Genomic DNA, 21,038 nt, shown 5'->3' with positions numbered 1-21,038 from the left:
TATATATATATATATATATATATATATATATATCTACACACATATATACACATGTGTGTGTGTATACATAAATATACACATCTATATGTGTGTGTGTGTGTGTGTAGATTCTGTTATATATGTTATAAGAAAGTTAAAATAATAATTTTTGGCATTTTTGGTAGATTTAATCATAAATTCAAGCACCTAGCTGTATACAGAAGTTCTTGAACTGGGCGATGAAGCTTTCAACCCACGTATATAGTTTTTAGTCCATAGGTTATGATTTCATTTATTCTGGGCTTGCATTATAAGGGACTTACTATTATTTTATCACATAAGTTTCTTATTGCTTAGGATTTGGAGATGCTTAATTAATAATTTTTTAAATTAAAAATTCTAGCTAACTTTCTTTTAATCGGTGATCGTTTTATGCAAGTCGATGAATCATGACAAATAAAGAAAACATTTTTATAAATATTTTTATTTGTAATTTGTTACAAGTTTGGCTTGTTTTGTTATATATGGCAGGTTTTATTTTTAAACTATCTTGGTTCTAAAATCTTTAAACAAATCAACATTATTTGATGAAATTGCTATGAATTGACTCAAACTACCCCTCTTAATTTTTAATCTAAATTCTTTATGCTAACTTGGCCTCTTTTGAGCATCACTCACTCCTTTTGCGTGCTTCTTTATGAATTAATTATTATTTTATTGAGGGTCATCTATCTCTGCAAGCCTCTACAGAAGACTACAGAGCTCTCACTGTATCTCTTCCTGGGTAGGTTTAAGCTTGTATATCCTTGATGACATGGTTAGAGTTTTGGAATTTGTGGGAGTGACAAGGACATTTGGTGGTAGGAAAGAAAAAAAAAATTGGTGATGTTGGTTTGAGGTATAACAGATGCTAGGAAACTCTAGGATAGGACTAGGCTTAGGCTAGACCCCTGATACCAAATAATACCGGAGTTAACCCAAACTAGAGTAAAAATGAAAATAATATTGTTGAAATTTAAAGAGAATTACAAACAAAGACACTGACAATAAAAAAATGAGACAAACACGAAAGATCTCCTAGGGTGAGGATCTGCATGTCGAGGTAGTAGAAAAGGATAATGAGAATTGATAGAGAGGCTTAATGAAAATGATTGGAAGGTGGTTTGCTGGCTGGGCAACAGGTTGGAGGCGGTGAATTGTGCGACAACAAGCCGATAGTCGATTGGGCCGATTGGACAACAAGCAGTGGAGTACGGGAGGGTACAACAACAAGTTAGGAGACTGAGGGGACGTAAAGGAGGGTGCTGGGATGGCTAGGACAATGTTGGCAGCAATAGGGAGGGCGGCAATAAGTAGAAGTGTCGGCGGCAAGGGAGAGTGAATTGGGAAGCAAGGAGAGATGGTCGACGTTGCAGGAGAATAGTACCATGGCTGTTTTCCTGTGGATGAAGCAAATACAACGACAAAGGCAATAGCCGGAGGGTTGCAGATGGATGGGGAGGTTAGGGATAATCACCATCTCAGATAAGATACAACCAGAGCACCACTCATCGTCAGATACAGTCCTGAAAAGGAAATCCTGGATGCCGTTGGCTGCCATAACAAAAATTTGAGCAATAAAACTAAAACCTAAAAGCAAAAAGCACATATAAAAGCCCTAGATAAGTAGGATTGGACCCTCCTCGATCTGGACTGGTTTGGTCTAGGCGAAGGACACCGCGTTAGAAGCCGCAGCTCCCCTTACATCGCCCCTGCGACATTACATGGTATGCTAGCTCCGTTCTTGATGCGCTCACGTCATTGACATTGTCGTAGACATTAATTTTTTTAATTTTTTATTGATTATTCTTTATTACTATATAGGGAAACAAAATGAGGTTAAAGAAGAATAAAATGGAAAAACTTAAAACTCAACTATGAAAGAGTTAGGGGAGGAAACTAATATTATGATGATAACTCAAATGCAGATCCCTTGAATGGTGAGAGTGCTGATGATCTTTTATTGTTTTTTTCTTCTTATTTAGATCCATGAATGTTATAATATTGGGCAATAGGAGTAAGAGAAATCTATTAGGCTAAACTCATCGTATGTCTTTGAAATTTTTTGCTAAATTCGTTTTATTTTCATTATATTTTTTCTTTATACAAGCTGTTACTATTTCATATAAACACAATGTCACTTTTTTATATATTAATAGTCTTCCATTCATATATTTATAAGTTATTGTGCTAGTGTTTATATTTTCTTACCCCTTCATTTTGATTGATGCAATTTTCAAATTGCGAGGCTTATGCCTTAGACCAACTCGAGGCTTACATCTCGCCTCACGAGAGAAAAATACTTCAATACCCAATCATGCATTTTTAAACATTGCTCGCAATAAAATAAGTTGTAGACGCCATTTTATGTAGAAGAAAGAAAAAAGAAGTTTAGCATGAAAATACGAGGATAAAGGGGCTCACTAATTGGGTTGTTTGATGCATTTAAGATCCTATAATTTTTAGGAAAAATATATGAAAATTATCACATTCAAAATTCTCTATTTTAATAGTATGAAAACAACCTATACTTTCAGGTTGGGTTGCTCATATCGTAAAGATAATGGATGAGCAATGGTAGGTAAAGGTTGAGTCTCCTGCTATTGGTTTGTGTTAAATTTTTATGTTGGTATGCCCTTTATGGAAGCATTTCTTATACGTTATACTGTTAGTATGGATATATGAATGTTTCACACGTCTTGATTTTGGGGGAAGCTCTTTCACTTTCCTTTTTAAAATTTTTTTAGGGCTTGAAGAAGAGATCCCATCATGAAAGTGTTTCTTTTAGCATAGATGTTTACTCAACCAACTCCTGAAGGAATTATCTATTAGGGTTTCTAGAAGCGTTTTGATGGTACTTGTTAACAACATGGATATTGCTAACAGATGTTGAAACACATATTTTGGTCCATATTTTCTTTTGAATGGTTATTTTTGCAGCCAATATATATATAATGATAAGGTGGTTGTTCTTAGATTATATCAAATACTTCTAATTTGTTTCAATGAAATTGAAGCATGTGAGGTAATGAAGCAGTTTTAAATTGTTAGATGCTCTTAAACGAATTATGGTTATCAACATCTAGGGTGCTAACATCATTTTAGGTGTTTACTCAAGCAGAGTGAGTTACTAAAATTTATATCTCTATCACTTAGGTATGGCTTAGTTTTTTTTGTAAAAGCACATAGTGATAATCTTCACATTAATAAAACTATAGGTTTCTTGAATTTTTCAAGTTCCATTGTATTTCAAGCATTAAATTCTTGGTAACCAGATTACGTTAAACAAGTACAAAAAATTATTTAATCTTATAACATGTATTGCCTCAGGGCATTGTAATCTTTGCCACTATCGCTTGTCATCATTCATCTTCTCTTTTACATCACTAGATCTTTGGCTCTCTGTCTTATAAAAAATTTGCTACAATATTTATACTTTTTTTAGATCACCTTATACTAAATTGTCATATTGAAAAATTAATTCATCTTCTGCATTTGAAGTAAAAGTACACTTCTCATTATTTTGCACCATAAAGGAAGGCCTAAACTTAGACATACACTAGTAAAAGCCGCTTCCTTAGTTTTGCACGACATTATGATTTCATGCTACCTTGCTCAAATGCTTAGACAAGCGCCCCCTTTGTCTTCATTGGCATTACAATCCGAACTATTTAGTTCTTAATAGCCACACTCATATAAATCTAAAGTAAGTTTGTTTCTCTAAATAGTCTTAAATGGATTTTGATGTGCCATGCCCAAAATGACCCATGATCTAAATCAATAGTAGCCCTATAGGGCCTAGTGTTTTATCTTCTCCTCCTATAAAGTATATAGACATGTACTAACAGTATCTCCCTGCCCCTTGCCCTCCTAATGTGGAGGATGTTAATGTTCTCAATGAACTTAGTTAATAACAATGGTTCTAGCCTCGATTGCCTATGCTTCATGTTTCTACCCCAACCTAGCCATCTACCTATTTCACCACATCTGCATGGCTATTGGATCATCTTTGCCAATCATAGTCTTGCCCTCTGTAATAATCGTAATGATGCAGATTATTAACTTAATTAAGATTAATTAGTTAATTGATAATCTTAGAATCATTACAATAAGCTTGTTACCTCTTTGACCATAAGGGCACTTGTTGGAGCCCCAATGCCCAAATCCACCGAACTATAAACATGTGCTCTGCCTTTGTTGAGTCTCCCTCATCCCAAAGCGGTCAAGGCTAATTCAAGTTTAGTTGGTTTGTACTATTTTAAATTGTTTCAAAGAAATTGATCCAAGATTGGAAAGAAAAAATGCCGAAAGTGTAGACTTTGACTATAACATCAACCAAAACATCACCGCATGTTTGTCTAATACTTTTTTTTTCCAATGCCAGAACTACTTTTGTTTCTATCTTTTAATATAAGGTCTATAGGCCATTTTTATTCAATTTTCTTCAACTTGAAACTTAAAGATCTCAAGAAGAGAAGAAGAAGCCATTTTTCATAAATCCCATATTTTGTCCTGTGGACTGGGCCGATCTTGATCATTTGTTTGATTGTCTACATGCATTAGTAATTTAGAACAGAGATGCGGGTCATACGAGATGCATCCTGCCTTGCTCACAAGTGTTAGGTTCATAACAAATATTAGGCTATGTTTTCTTCGGCACTATCTGTTATTTTTTTTTTCATATCTACCTCCTTTCTAAAAGAAATGAATATAATTAAAAGACACGTGCACCGTTCAACACACAGTATTCTCATTCATATCTGCATGTGTAAAATTGTAAACTATGATTTTTTTTGTGATTAGCTTATCAATTATATTTTGCTCTTCATTTTATTTTAAGCACTTGATCGTGTTAGAAAACAATTGTTTTTTATTCCTTTTAATTATGTAAATTCTTATTTGTTTCAGGTTTGGAGTTTATCATTGGGAAGGTTGCTTAGAAGCATTACATTTCCTTCCATAATTGATGCAGTTGCAATGGATCCGGGGGAGCATATATTTTATGCTGGTTGTAGAGATGGCAAAATATATATTGCCACACTTAATGCTGAGTGGAATCATACTGGAAATTATGGAAAATTTATTATAGATTCACTATCTGATAACGGGTGATTTTTGTTTTCCTCTTCTTGCCCATCCATGCACTTTTTATAGCTAACAATGTTTCCAGTGCCTTTGATAGAATCTAGATTGTTTAATGACTAGTTAAAAATGCATTTATTTGTTAGACATGACATGAAGATTTGTGATTCTTATGATATGCGTTGGAATATATGATTAATTTTGACAGAATATATAGTTTTAATATTCTTTTCTATACACATGTACATGCACTTGCAAATGCATACACACAGTCACAAAATTCTTTGTCATTAGTTTTGAAATACAACACTTATTTTCACGGAATTATTGTATATACATGCTAGTTGACAGATGCTAGAAAGGCAGGTTTAGTTATTTAATGTCCTAATTGCCATTTTAAAGCAATCTTTTTTTCATTTAATTAAGCTTAGTAATCATAATTTTTTGATACATGCAATTGTCTCACTTGATTTTATTTAATGCTTATGCATGAAAGCCTTAGATAATGATGAACTAAATCCAAGCACACTCAGTGGTCTCAAATAAAATATGAATAAGCATAATTCTAACTAATAGCAATCAACAACGTCAATTAGATAAAATATTAAAGAGTATTGCTTTGGATAGGAACGGAAAGCATTATGTATGGATAAAAAAATAATTTATCTTTTAAATAGGCTAAATTGCATGCTCTTTAGTTCTCGGCCATCTTTGCTATTCATCGTATCGATGTTATTTAATGTAATTAGCTAAAAAAATGATCAATAAAATTTCATTTGAAGCCGTTGAATGTGCTCAGATTTTATTCTTCAGTTTTTTAAACCTGCATAGGTTTGGAATAAAGTTAAATGTTAATTAAGATCATTCTAGTTAAGTTTAAAACAATATAACATTTAACTCCATCTTAAATGTTTTCATGTGGAGGAATAAAGTATAATAAAATTGTAAAGACAATCATAAGCATTTACAACAAGTAAAAATTCTAAATAAAAAAAAATATTACATGTGATATCTTAGGCAATGGCTACATAAGAATCCAAGTTAGCATGAATTAAATGTTCTAATATTAAGGTTATAAACAAAATTACATTGCAAAAAATTCATCAAATTTTTGGAGTTCGGAAATTTTAAATTAAAAAAGTTTGGTCGAGGATGCAAGTCCATTAACGAAGGTTTTAAACGAAATGACAATGCACAAACGTCTGGTCAAGAATGCAAGTTAGCATGAAAATTTCTTCAATGCAGCTCCAACATATGTAAATTTCTAGCGAAGCCCATCGCTTGTATACACCTGTATTACACATTTAAATGTCTGTTATTTGAGAAATGATATTGATTAATATGCCATTAAAATTTATGTAAACAATGTTAAATAGGAATTTTGCGGTGTTTGGAGGATTTTGATGTGCATACAACTCCGCTAGGATTTTGTACTTTTGTCGTTATTTATTTTTTATAGTTCCTCGAGTGTTATCTTTTGATTTTTATGAACCATTTTATTGAAATTTCATCCAGTAAAATAAATGAATTATATATTTTCTATGATAAATTTCTTCTCAATTCTTTGGTGTCCTTTTCTCATTTTTATCCATTTTATATTGCCTTATTCACCTTCAATTCGTTGAGTTGGTTCTCATTTCAATGTCAAGGTTTTTTGTTCTCTTGCACAAACTCCCTTAGTTTATGTTATTGTAGCTTGGGATATTACTAATGCATGTAAATCCTTTATTATAGTGATAATAGTTGTGTGAATGGTTGAATGCTTAATATAATCTTAAGTTTCTTTGTGTCAATTTTGATCATGCTAATTTTACATAAAATTGCATTCAACTTATGCACTTTTATTTTCAAATGAATGTATTCTTTCTATTTGTATTTATGCATTTCTACACAATACACATTTTACCTTTTTGTTTGTTTATTTATTTACTCATATTCTCTTATACAGTAAGGCCATTACTTGTTTAGCATTTAGCATGGATGGTGTCACCCTTGTGTCTGGATCAGAGGATGGTATAATCCGAGTTTGGAATACTAGAAATGGACAAATGACTCGATTTTTGAAACACGCCAAAGGTACTTACAACAAGGAAAAAAATGAACTTTTTATCTATTTAACTAAACTTGTGATATTTTTTCTATAGATCAGTTTTATAGGGGACCTCAACTTGACTTAATGTATAGTAGTAAAATTCAACGCTAATAGCTATTATTTTTGTGCATTAAAGAACAAAATTTTTTTTCTATGCTTCATTGACAACCATGCAATCTTCTCCAATCTTTTATTTCTAAGTTGTTTTGTATTTTAATTCTTTTTAATATCTTTTACTATCACGTAATTGTACTTGCTTGTGTTTTCTATCTGATTTTATTCATAGCATCAATAGTTATGTTTTTGTTGTTTCGGTGTTGCTAGTGAAGCTATTTGAGTCGATTCCTATCAAATTTCATAGTTTAAAATAATATTTTTTAAATTCATATATCGGAATATTTACACATTTACACACATATTTCCATATATTGAGTTTATTCAAATTAATCTCAAATGAGCAATTATCGAAAAAGTTGAGTTTTTAGCTTAATTACCAACTGAAGTAGAGCTGCAAATGAATCAAGCCTAGTTGAGCATGAGCTTGGTCGAGCTCGAGCTTGTTTTTCTAAACTAAGTTCGAGCTCGAATTGAGTTGTAAGAACAATGTCCGAGCTTGAGCTCAAGCTCGGACATGGAAATGATGTTTGAGTTTAAGTTCGTGCTCGATTTGAACTTCATTCATTTAGGTTTATCGACCTTGTACAACCGCTCATTTGACAAAGAAAATGGGCCTTAATTGAGCCTACTATCGAGCTAGTGCACGCGGTTTTAAGTTATAATGTTCGCAAGCGCCTTTGATCTGATGCCATAGAGAGGAGCCATACTTTCTAATGATGCTTCAAACATACCAATTGGCAGCTTATCCAGACGAAAATATCATAAAAATTGATTTTGAATTATGTCATGAAAAAAGAAAAAATAGGTGAAGGGAAACAAGTTTTTAAATGGGGTTAGCTCATTGTAAAGAAGGCCAAATTCTTAGAGAAAGAAATATAGGCTGTTTGGTAGCAGGATTTAATCCAAGTCCTGCCAAATAGCAAAATAGAAGACTTTAAATCCTATATAACTTTGGTAAATTTAGCTGGTAGATGGATTTACAGGATTTAAAACAATGCAAGCGCGCAAAGCAGGTGGGAGGAAAGACATGTTGCCTTCAATTTACAGGATTTAAGACAATGAAAGCACGCAAAGCGGGTGGGAGGAAAGACATGTTGCCTTCACTTCTTTTCCTCGATGGTTTCACATAGGACTGGAGCGAAAGAGCGAAGTTTCGGAGGCATCTTCTTCGGAGACAGGGATCCCGTCTTTGCCTTCCCAGCTAGCTTCAGTCACGACTTCCGTGAGGGTTATTGGGCAGGGAAGTTAACGCCTCTACTCTAATAGTGAATGCACCTGTGAAATCATTCGACAGTAAAGCAAGCATCTTTGTGGCCGAGAATGGTTGCTTCATTGAGACCCATTCATCTTCGTGCTTTTTTCTGGCCTTTCATGCTTTTTTCTTTGTTCTCCGTAAGTAGGGCACACTAGAGACTGGAGAGAAGAATGAGTGAATGAAGGGAGTGGGAGAGTGGAAAAGGGTTTCACTTTCAGCGTTTAGGCGTTCAAAATTTCACAGGGTTTTTTCCGTCTTTCTATCTAAAGACATTGATCACTGTTAGCCTTTGATGGACTGCTAAGATTTAATAGTAATTTAGGGTATTTATTAGAAAACCATTTAAAAAATTTAGAAGAGGAAATTCGCTCTTAAAGTGATATTTATTTTGTTGTATTTTTTAGTTTAAATATGATTAATTCTTTTATAAACATATAAAAATTAATTTTAATTGTAATATTAAATTCAGTCTTAATTCCAACTTTAATCGAGCGGTTTCATGAACATTAATTGGATATGTTCACCAAGCCTCTTAACGAGTTTGTTTGAGTATTTAATGATAGTGTTCGTGAATATAAATGAAACAATCATAGACTTGTTTATTTAATTATGGAGAATTTATAAAAGTGTTTAAGCATGCTCGATTAGATAAACAAATGAATATTAATGATCTCTTCTCGTTTCGTGCAATGAGTAGCTCGTTGAACGCTCAGTTTGTTTGCAACACAAAATCCAAGTTATGGCATCAGTGCACCGCCTCTTTTTTGTTTTTTTTATCTAGTGAAAAATATGCAAGAACTGTTACACTGGTGCCCAGGTATAATATCAAATAAGCAATGGTTCTCACATTATGGATGAATGCGAGTAAAGAAGTTTGTCCATGAAACTAATATTAGGATAAAATCTTAGAATATATGTACTCTCACTGGTAAATTAATGGAATTAGTTGATATTATGATTCATAGGAAGATAAATATCTTATATATTCAAAAAAACTATCGAAGAATAAGAAACTAAATTGATAGTTTAGGTTTTAAACTTTGGTATTCAGATAGGAGTCACACTAGAAATAGTGTAGGTATAATTATAGACAAGAGTTTGAAAGATAATGTTTCTAAAATTAATAGAATTATAGATAGAATTATAGCTCTTAAGATTATTGTTGATACTGAGATTTTTAATGTTATAAGTGCTTGTGCTCTTCAAGTAGGTTTAGATATAGGTTCTAAAGAAAAATTCTGGAATGACCTTGAAGAATTAATACAAATGATATTTTTTAAAGAAAAAAATTTTATTGAAGGAGATTTAAATAGACATGTTGGTAAAGTGGTAGAAGATTTTATAAATATTCATGGTGATTATGATTTTGGAGTGATTAATTAAGAAGGTAGAACCATATTAGATTATTTTTAGCATATGATTTTGTTATTGGAAATATTTTATTTAAAAAAATGGATGAGCATATTATTACTTATAAAAATGGATCTAATAAAAAACATTGTTTATTTCTTATGAGAAAAAGAGATCAGCGACGATGTAAATTATAAGTCTCCATTCCAAGTGAAAGTTTAGATACTCAACATTGTTTATTACTTCTGGAAGTTAAGATGAAGAGTTTTAAGATAAATAATATTAGGAAAAATTGTCATAGAATTAGATGAGGTCACTTAAAATAGACAAATAAATTTTTTTTTATGAGTAAAATTCAAGATTTCAAGATTTGAGATGTTCATAAAGAAGCGAATTTTAACAAATGGTAAAAGATATACTTGGAGAATCAAAAGAGAAAAAATTGTTATAAATAAAAACAGGTGGTGGTGGAATAATAATATACCAGGAAAGATAAAATATATGAAGTTGTGTTATAAAAATTGGTTTAATTGTAGAAGCTTAAAGAACTGGAAAAAAATATAAGGTGGCCCGTAGGGAGTCTAAGAGAATAATTTCTGACTCTAAAATTTATGCTTCTACGAATCCTTATGTTACATTAGATACTAAAGATGGTGAAAAATATATCTATAAACTAGCCAAATGAAGAGAAAAAAATAATGATTTAATTCAAGTAAGTGTATTAAATATGAAAATAGATATTCAACATAGGTGTATGAGCTATTTTAATAAATTTTTCAATGAAGTTTCTAAAAATAAGATCAAACTTAGTTATCTTGGCATTGTTATTAATAACAAAATATTTTATTTTCACATTAGGAAAAAGGAAGTTGAAGGGGCTTTAAAGAAAACTAAAAGTGGAAAATCAACAGGAATTGTTTAATGCATTTAACCTAATATATTTGTACGATTCTATTAGCTTCTTTAAATATTAAACATATTTGAGCTTTTAAAGTTTCAGTTAACAATATTTGGAATTGATTTTGCCTACAAAAGTTTCATTGGAAAAGCATAGGTGATTTGAGACTCCTTATTTTTTTCATTCTATAACCCGATCTCAATTATAGTTTTTCCCTATGTTCTTGGACAAGATTTTACCAAATTATTAAAAAAAAAAAATGACCACTTCCCTGTTGAATTGGTTAGTCTTATTGGTGCAAATCAACTATCAGGGTTTTGATCATGTTCTACTAGTTTTATTTTTTATTTTCTATTATGTTTTGAATGTAACATCATTTGATTTTGGTGCCTATAAGTACGAGATATATTTTCTAATGTTTTAAGTATTTATACAGGTTTAAGTCTTAAATTTTTTGTATTTAGCTCTCAAATTCTTTTGGACAGTTGTGTCCAACTCATGCTTTTTCCAGCTAAGTGATTTGGAAATTCTTGCTCAATTTTATTAATGTCTTTGCCTTTTCACTCTAGTTTTGATCGATGGTTATTCTGGTAGAGATTGAATCATGATTCTTGTTTGCTTTACTTTGTGTAAAATGTGTTTTGCCTCTAAATTTTATCTTATTGTGGTTGATTCATGTCACCCTATGCTGGAATACAACTGGAGGGTATTCTTCTTTGGCTGGGTTTACTATTTTTCTGGTGTAATTTTGTTTGACCTTCTGTTTCCTTTTTCTTTAGAATAGATTATTAGATCATGGATTGGATGCTTCATATTCTGTGGGAAATCTGAGATTGCTAAATTGGAACTTTTAGTTGTAGGTCGTATCTTTAAGAGTTGAGACGAATCACTAATTTGAGCCCCTTTGTTTAATAAATAGGACCACTACGACATGTATTTTATAGTGAATTATTAACATTTTTATGTGTTGTTAGATGTGGATTTTTTGAGTGATTGCAAGTCTTACTGGTAACTTCATGTGGATTCTTCTCCATGTACGAGCGTGAGGCTTGGATTTTTAATTGCTTGTATTTATTCCATTTCATTTAGACGGTATTTTTATTATTTTTGTGCATTTACTTAGCAATTTCTCTTTTTGGTGCTACTAATCTCTATTGTTGTGGAAATTTATATTTATTCTCAAATTTCTTGCAAAAAATTAAAATTTTGCAAATTTTAAATCATTGTTTTAACTGAATTAAATGTTTTTCTTTTGGTTTTGCTAATTTTTACCTTTTAGTAGTTGGGAAGTTTTGAATTTTGATCTTATGCATGTTTTCTTTGCTCATTTTATTCTAGGTTTACATCAATGAACCCCTAGACCCAAGGCACTTTGTATTAAATTGCAAGTGCAGATTATGGTTGCATTATTATTGTCAATTATAAGTGAACATTAATTAAATAAATAAAAATGAATTCATGATTTAGTTTAATAGAATTGGATAAGTTATGGCTTTCAACGAGCATTTTATTGCTATTATGAGGTTCGAAATCATATTCCTACATTCCATCAGAGAATCTCAAGGATTTTTCTTAAATAAATCAAGAAATTTAAATGCATTTTTGAATATTAGAATCTACTTGATTTGAAAGACTAGCCATGCTTAATCAAAACTTGTGGGGCATCTATGTTATTTTAGCAAAATGTAGCAATTAAAACTAAACCTAGATTGGCAAACTTAATAAATAGATTTAAGGAAAAATGTCTAAATTCACACGCTCGAGCCATAGCATTCGACCATGCATATGCTAGTGCTCTGCATATTCAGGTTGTCTTATTGTCCTAGTTAGTGCCTTAGTCGTATGATTACGTTTCCCTAGCCACATGACAATGCGACCGCGTTCGTGGAGCGAAGTCACCTAGGTGAACATGTGGGAGATGTGAACAATTCCTACATGTTTTGTCAATTCAAATGCCTGTGATAACTTTGATGAGTAACATCATTTTTTAAGTTCTTCTCTGCATGCATATTTTCATAGTCGTCTTACACATGATATGCCATTTTAGGGTTTCTTTAGTGAACCGATTCCGTGGTTCTCGACACTGAAGCTCTCTTATGGTGTCGGTGTCTTATTAATTTAAGACTTGTAAAGAAGATGAATGTGTTATGCATAAATATTATGATAGGTTTATGGGTCTTGTAACTAAAAAAATATTTTTTGAGGTTATTTTCTTTTCATCATCCAATTCATTAAAGCTTTTATACATGTATGAATATTATGAATGAACTAAGCCGTGGTTCAACAAAAACACTATAACTATATTTAGATATTTGAATCTAGACATATTTGGAATTATGTATAATTCTATAATGGTTAACACATTTGTAATTGAAGTTTTTAAAAAAGGAATCATTACATCTCCTTTAAACTCTGCCATAATCCTGCCTAGTCATTCTATTCTTTTGCAAATGAATTAGAAGAAAAAATTATTAATGTTGTTTCCTTTTGCCTCTAGAATTTGAGTGTGCATTTGGGCGAGAGAATCCAATTTTGAAATAGAGTTTTAGTCTACATTTAAATTTTTATTTGAAATTGAACTCAGATTTGGTGGTTAATGAAAACTTGAAAATACTTTTGATTGTAAATTTGAGATTTTACTTCAAAATGTGAACTTAAACTTTCAGTTTATTTTGGATATATTTATAAAATGAAGTTGAGTTTCTAAAAGACATTAAATCTACTCCTGTAATCAATGAATTGATTGAACACACTTATTTAAAAGAACTCAAATTAATTTAGTTTTTGTTTCTTTGTTTCTAGTTTCTTGATTTCCAAACTCACATAGATATTATGCAGGAAGTCAAACCGCATTAATATTTTTCCTATTTTTCTAATAATGACAATGATATTCACATGATTTGCATGGTCTGCATCACATAATGACATTCACAACGAATTAATTGTTCAATATGACAATGACATTATAAGTGTCTTGTTCATGTAAATAGACGATTTGTGGAATTCAAACCAGATGATTAAGTGGTGGTACACCTAAAGTTTGAAATGCATTTATAGAGACATTTGAGAAATTAATTGAAAAAAGGCCAAGATTATATAAAATCATAGAATGAATTTGGGTAAATGCTTATAAATTAGAAATTTTGTATGGTTCTGTAACAAGCTCAGTATTCATTGTATTTATTTTGACTTATTTTTATAAAATTGCTAAATCCTTGGATTTTTATTTCTTTAGATCCCCTGCGAAATAATGTCCAAGGCATCATAGTTTTATATCTCCTGTTTTGCATTTTGAAGCCACCACTGGGGATGGGCAACAAAAGTATCTTATACTTTGAGATGGCGCACTTTGTTGGAGACAGTTTTTTCAAGCTAGGCAGATTTATGTAAATCAACAATTTGACTTTTGACATTGTTTTTGTCATATTTTTCTTTTTTCTACTTTGTTTTGAATGTATCGTGCCTATGATATTAATGGCTACACATTCTTTGTTGTTTTTGAGTGCCTTATTTGGCTTGTTTACTGTAATGAATATTTTATTATTCAGTTCTCAGTTTCTCTCAATTAATCGTTGATCATCTGATGACCTTTTTAGGAGAGATGTTTTAGATTTTACTTATTTTAAGAAAGGTAGAGGGAGACCTAACAAGAATTGGGCTTGTATAAAAGATAATTTTAATTTATTAGAATTAAATGAAAATGACACTCAACAGGACACAATGGAAAAGAAGGATCCATGCAGCCGAACCTACTTAGTGGGATGAGGCTTGTTGTATTTGTTGTTGTGGCTCTAAGTTTCTCTCGATCATGTTTGTCCAGCTTCACCACTTTATGGATTTGGAAATTGCTGCTACTTTTTTGTAAGTTTTTGAATTTGCAATGCAGCTTTGATCAACACTTGGGTACTCTTGGATATATTGATTATAGTTGGCTTTGCCTCCTGCAACTCCTTGTCGCTTTTGGTTTTATCTTAGGAAGATTTACATACATACCACTCAATTCTTATATATTTACATGTCTAACACCTAAATTTCAATTTTCTAACACCTAAATTTCAATTTTTACAATTTTTACATACATGCCACCTTAGCTATGCATGAAAAGGTGTATTTCACTTTTTAAAGTAAAAATGGTGATATTTTTGATATTATATGAAATAATTGGGTGTTATAAATGTAAAAAAGGAAAATTTAGATGTTAGATATGTAAATTCATATGAATTAGGTGGTATGTATGTAAATGCATCTTTATCTTACCGAACCTAATTCATATTTCCTGGCGGTTTATCCCTTTGTTAGACCGTAGATGGCATCTTTTCTTTTTTGGCCGGGCTTGATATCTTAATGCTGTAGTTTTGTTCGGTTGTCTTTTTATTTTTTCTATTAAATCGACTGCTGTGTTTAATCATTGATTGAATGCTTTCTGTTTTGTGGGAAATCTGTGATTGATAAATCAAACTTGGAGTTTTAGGCTGGGCTAGCATACATGCAATTTATGATGAATTAGTGAATTCAATTTCTTTTTTCTCTCAAACTTCAGTTGCTCTGTTGGATGTTGATTTTTCAAGTATTGCAATCCTTCATTAAAACTTATGAGGGATGCTTCTCCTTGTATCGATGTTGCAAGTCTCGACTACAATTTTTGGGGGATTCTTCACCTCTTACCTATGTGATTCATGGATATTTAATTTGATAACTTCTGTTCTTGTTTCTTTTCATCTCTATTATTCTTTTTTTAATTGGTTTGTGTGCATGAATGAGAGTTGATCTTGTTTGTATATTTAATAAATTTGTGCACGCATGAAAGAGATTTGGTCACATTCCTTACATACTTGGCCGTTACATACTTGGCCGTTACATACTTAGTCTTAAATCTTTCGGGCACACTGACTCTTGAACTTTTAGAAAATCATTAGGAGTGATTTAAATATGTTTTTTTGGTTTTGCATTATAATATATTAGTAGTTGCGTAAGATTGAAGCTGGAAAACTACAAATTTTTTTCTTTTGATTGTTTTTTGTTTATCTCATCCGACTTTTGGATTAAGGAATCCCTATACCACAAACAGTCGGCATTTTTACCTTTTTTATTTGGTTTATTTGTCTCACCTTTGTATAAAAATGCCCCATCTTTCATTATTTTCCAGCTACATCCAATCTTCGTTACTTGGTTTTTCTTTGTTACTGATTGCGTATTTCTTTAGCCAGCATTTGCTTCCTAAATTTATATTGTTGTCAACTTAATGGTGCACATGACGGAGCTCTGTAAGTTGTTTCTTTTTTTATTTTTTGGATTTCAGCTGCATTTAGAGTTGCTTTAAATATCAACTCTGCTACTTAAAAGGCTATTTTTGATTTCTTATTGATTGCACAACTTACCGAAAGATACCTAGTTGCTACATACAAAAGTTAGTTTGATTGCTTATCTTTTTTAAGTATCTAGCATAGATGTTTTGAACATTGTTTTCATATTCAAATGTCAAAGTTTGGAGTTTATAAAGTCAGTCTATTTTCTAGAATATTTTGTATTAATGTGGTTTTATATTCAGGTTTTGAATATTCATTTGATTTTCATAATATTCATGCCTTGAGCTAATTGGTGGCTTCTCTTATGTTATTAAGTGATTTATTTTTGCCTCCCATCTATATTATATCATTATTATCGCCATTCATTTTATTATATTTCATAGCAATACTTGCCAAGATAATGACTCAACATATTCATTTTTTGTAGTAATTACACTTATCCCTGTGGTAAATATTTGTATGATAAGCACGTTAACTTTGAAAAATATCATGACTTGCAGATGTATGGCTTGAATATTTATTTCGTTGTCATTGTTCTTAGATGGTTTGGTCACATTAAGCATCGACCATCTGATGATCCGATTAGGATAGTAGATGTTTTAGATTCGACTTATGTTAAGAAAGGCAGAGGTAGACCTAGGAAGACTTGGGCTTATTGTATAAAAAATGATCTTAATTAATTAAAACTAAATGAAATTATGACACTAAATAGGACGCAATGGAGAAAAAGGATTCATGTGCCGTTATTCATGTAGCCGGCCCCGCGTGGGATTAAGGCTTTGTTGTTGTTGTTGTTGTCGTCGTCGTCGTCGTCGTCATCGTCAGTGTTCTTAGATTGTATTATTTTTGTTACTTTTGTTGTATTTCATTTTCATGAATTTCTAACACATTCTTTAGCTATTAACTGCTTTCATTTGTCCTTGTATGGAACTTTTAGTACAAGCCAATTAATCATATGTATGATTTGCTGTTGTTTTTTGCACTGCAGCCCCTATCAGTAACATTCTTATTATCAGGCAACCAACTAAAATTTCTCAAGTGTCCTTATCTAGAAAGCAAGAGAAATTGCTAATGGCACAGCCTTTGGATAAATATATAGACTCCAGAGAAGATGAAGTTGAGAGCAAAGTGGTTAAAATATTTCAACATAATTCTAATGACTCAGATAAGAACTGTTACTGTGCTGCCCATGTCTTGAGCAGTCAACTTAAAGAGCTTCAGGTCTCATTCTCCACTCTTTTTATTTCTAAACATCGTTGTTATTATCGTATTCATATGATTTTCCTCAAATTGTTTTTTTTTAAACTTTTGTCTTGGTCCATCTTCAATAGCAATTTTCTGAAACTGACTATATCTTAATCAGTTTTAATTCACATTAGTTCCTTTTTTTTGTTATTGTACAGCAATATCTATTATGACTTTACAGCACATCGGATTAATGTTTCATCATACAGAATTTGATCTTGGGAATTTGTTGGGCATGCTTTTCTGTTCTTCTTTGATTTGTATTTTATAAAATTCTCTTAATATCTATACTGCAACATCTATTATGTATTTTACTTTGCATGTATTTGTTTTAATTTTTGGTTCTTTTTTGGTTGTCAGCAAAATGCTTCTTCTGGAGCTGCACAAATGGAGTTGGAAAGGTTGAGAGGACAATGTCAGAGATCAGTGCAAATGGCCCAGCAGTGGAAAAATTTATATAAAGCCCTTCAGACTACCGTTGTTAAGGAGCTTCTTAGTGGAGTTAACGCTGGTAGCAGCTAATGCAACTCAGGCAATTATTTTTCCTTCAAAAAATTTTGCTTTAGGCTTCTTGAAATAGTTCTTTATTGCTGTTGTGGTAGAAAAATAGGGAAACAGATGGCAGTTTGTTTTGATGGCGTTTATGTTAGAAATTTTATTGACAGAATTTGATTTGAGAAAATAATTTTAAATAGCAAAAGAAGAAACTCATAAATCTCTTTAAAGGAAGCCTGTGGTTTAAATATTTGCTTCCTGATGATTTATTGAATTTATTTATTTTTTTGGAAAGGTTGAATGCAAAAATTCAAATATGGTATTAGGAAGGATTCGATCTCGAGATTTTCACAAATATTTTTTTGGGAATTTTCTTAGTTATAAGTTAGCTTGTGCTCACACTGATTATTCGATATGGGATTGTACTTGATCATTTACCAAAAGTACAAGTTTATAAGGAAGCAAGTTTTATTTTTAGCTTATATTTAATATTATATACTGATCTGATTTCTTCAGCTTGCTCTGCATGTCGCGCGTGTGTGTGGGTGCAGGCCGGTGGGCGTTAAGAGTAAGATCTTAATTCTATTATATGCTGATAAGATTTCTTCGACTTGCGCACGCGCGTCTGATTTCTTCGACTTGCTTTGTGCGGGTGACTGGGCGTGCTTGCGTGCGTCAGGAGTAAGATCTTAATTCTATTATATGCTGATCTGATTTCTTCGACTTGCTTGTGCGCGACCGCATTTGTGTGAGCCTAGTTGGATCAGATGCCAGTTTAGATTCATAGGGTATAGAGTGGGGTCCGAGTTCATTTAGTTTGGTTTAGCTTTTGTCTATTGAATGCATATCAAGCCAGATATGCTCAATTTGGGATTGTGATTTTTTAAGTTTAGGCTATATTAGGATATTAATTAAAAAAAAATCTTAAAGAATTGTTTGGTAAAATTTATTTTTTAGTTTTCATACAACCAAATTTTCTTACAAATGTTGGAGAAATCCCTCGCATTCTATTTAAAGAAAGATGAGCAAGCAGAATGCATGCCAAATGAAGCGGATATTGAAGGAATAGTTATGATGTTTAAATGTCTGTGGAATTCAAAAAACAACTTTTTAGTAACTGTGGACTAGTTGGATGTTCTGAAGTGTTTTTAATGAATATAAACATTTTTCATATAAATTGATGATCATACTTTGAGGTTAAATTTGATTAGGGGTTCATCTTCATCAATAATTTGGCAATATATTGTGAGAAAAAGTCAAGATTGTGGGTTCATTTGAAGTAACTAAGCCCATTCAAAATTTTGTCATAGACTCACCATTCAGATGATTTAGATTGAGTGATAGATTTGTTCCATTCTGAAGGGAAAATTTAACTGACGAAACATCTTTTTTGTAGTGAGGATACAACAAGGATGCCAAAAAGAAGTTTATTTTTGAATATCTGAATTGTAGTAAATTTAAGAAGAAACTTGTTTAAAAGAGAACTCTGAAAACATGAATATGATGTAAGAAGATCCTAAAGCTTATTCATTAACTATGGTTTAAATGAGTAGTTAAAGGATTCAGTATTTGAAAGATGTTGGGTGGACCTATTTCGTGATTTGGTGGATGGAAAGTCTAATGAGAAAGAAATGAGTGATATGAGTTTGTGAGAGGTATCAACAAAGCATTGATAAAAAATAATATAAGCTAATATTAGATAGGAAGAGAGGAATCATCCCAAGTATAGTCGCCAGAAAAACATTTAGGTGGAATACTTTTCTTTTATATTCTTGTTATTATGATATTGATATATCCATCACAAATTTTAAAAGATTTCTCTCCATAATTGTATATTTCATGTGGAGATTAATATACTACCATGAAAATATTTGTTCTTCAAATTCAAAGGTTGAGACTTACAGTCCAATGACGATATATCATGTAAAGACTCGTGAAAAGAGTTAGCAAACTCTAGGAAGGTGTATCTTGGGGATTAAAATTGTAAAATTATTTAGAGAATTATGTTTTGATCTAGAATATTGGATTTGATTTGAAAAGCTTGATTTGAATTGAATGAGTTTGGGTTGAGTTGATGGATTTGAGATGAGAAGGTTTGGATAAATTTTGATTTCAGCTGATTTGGGTTTGACTTGAGGTGAAAAGGGTATGATTTTAGTGATAAAGGCTTGATTTGATTTATGAGGTTTTGACTGAAGTTGTTTGATTTGAGTTATAAGGAGGTTTAATCTAATTTTTATGTATAACGCTCCCGGTGAAGATACCCATGATTTTCCATAACTTTGGATTCATCAGTACTATTAACCAACCAGATAGTTTAGAGGTCTCCATTTAATGTCATAGCGATGGAGAGCGTTGACTTTATTACTATTAAGTGGTTTGAGGTGTCTTTGTAAGTAATCATGTGTTACATCATCTTAGCGCACTATATAGTCTAAGAGGGTTGCATGATGTTTGTTTTATGTGTCATAATCCTTAGCACTAACTACGAGTATCTAAGAATGCAACCTAGGCTTTTAGTCTGGATTATTCTAAAGGATGGGCGATTCTATATTTTGTTTCTAAGTTGGCTATCTTAAGGTTCATAGTACATAGTGGTGGTTTTCATTATTTAGGATGGTGAATTTTATCTTTATTTTTGTTTGATATTTCATTCATGTTTTAGTTCAAGTCTTAACTTGTTGGTAGAAACGAAAATTGATATGACCAAAATGCTATACAACACCAATGATATATGTCAGTATATGTGCGAACTAAATAGTATATGAACTAAGTTCGTGTTTCAATCCCATGAGGAACGAGCAAACCCTTAAAGTTAGAAAAATTTCTCATATATTGGTTTAAGAGCTCATCCTAAAATTTTTAAATTTGGTGATTTTAAAGTTTATAATCCTAATTTTTGTAAAAAGTAAATCCTATAACTAATTTTGTGGTTGAACAAGTGAAAGAAAGCCTCATCTGATTTGTTCCTATGCAAATTAGATCTATCTAAATGATTCTAATGAAATTGACAATCAGGAACACGATTTCCCTTAGCCCCACCCTGTAGTCATATGAAAATTAGGGTTTTATATTACAGTTAGCCCTCTAAAAATGAAAAAAATCATTGTGCTTGCAAATTTCTCTACACGATTACACAATCCAAATAAGAATAGTCCTATTCTCTTAGAGTCATGTAAG

The 21,038-nt window shown here is 31.6% G+C and overlaps 1 protein-coding gene across 2 annotated transcripts in view; it reads left to right on the top strand.

Annotated features, from left to right (window-relative positions):
- LOC110033398 (protein ROOT INITIATION DEFECTIVE 3) overlaps window positions 1-18,074 on the top strand; it is a 19,986-nt gene extending 1,912 nt beyond the window's left edge. The window contains exons 6-9 of one of the 2 annotated variants that reach the window (XM_020737362.1): window positions 4,927-5,126; window positions 7,049-7,176; window positions 17,107-17,339; window positions 17,724-18,074. In XM_020737362.1, the coding sequence (XP_020593021.1) occupies window positions 4,927-5,126; window positions 7,049-7,176; window positions 17,107-17,339; window positions 17,724-17,885 (723 nt within the window). In that variant the 3' untranslated portion in view covers window positions 17,886-18,074. The remainder of the gene's footprint in view (window positions 1-4,926; window positions 5,127-7,048; window positions 7,177-17,106; window positions 17,340-17,723) is intronic. The other variant, XM_020737361.1, reaches the window with a different exon arrangement.
- The last annotated feature ends 2,964 nt before the right edge of the window (window positions 18,075-21,038 follow it).

This window comes from Phalaenopsis equestris, unplaced genomic scaffold, assembly GCF_001263595.1.
Source record: "Phalaenopsis equestris unplaced genomic scaffold, ASM126359v1 Scaffold001169, whole genome shotgun sequence".
NCBI classification, from domain to species: domain Eukaryota; kingdom Viridiplantae; phylum Streptophyta; class Magnoliopsida; order Asparagales; family Orchidaceae; genus Phalaenopsis; species Phalaenopsis equestris.
Note: the sequence above shows the minus strand (reverse complement) of the source record. Positions and strands in the feature narration are given on the sequence as shown.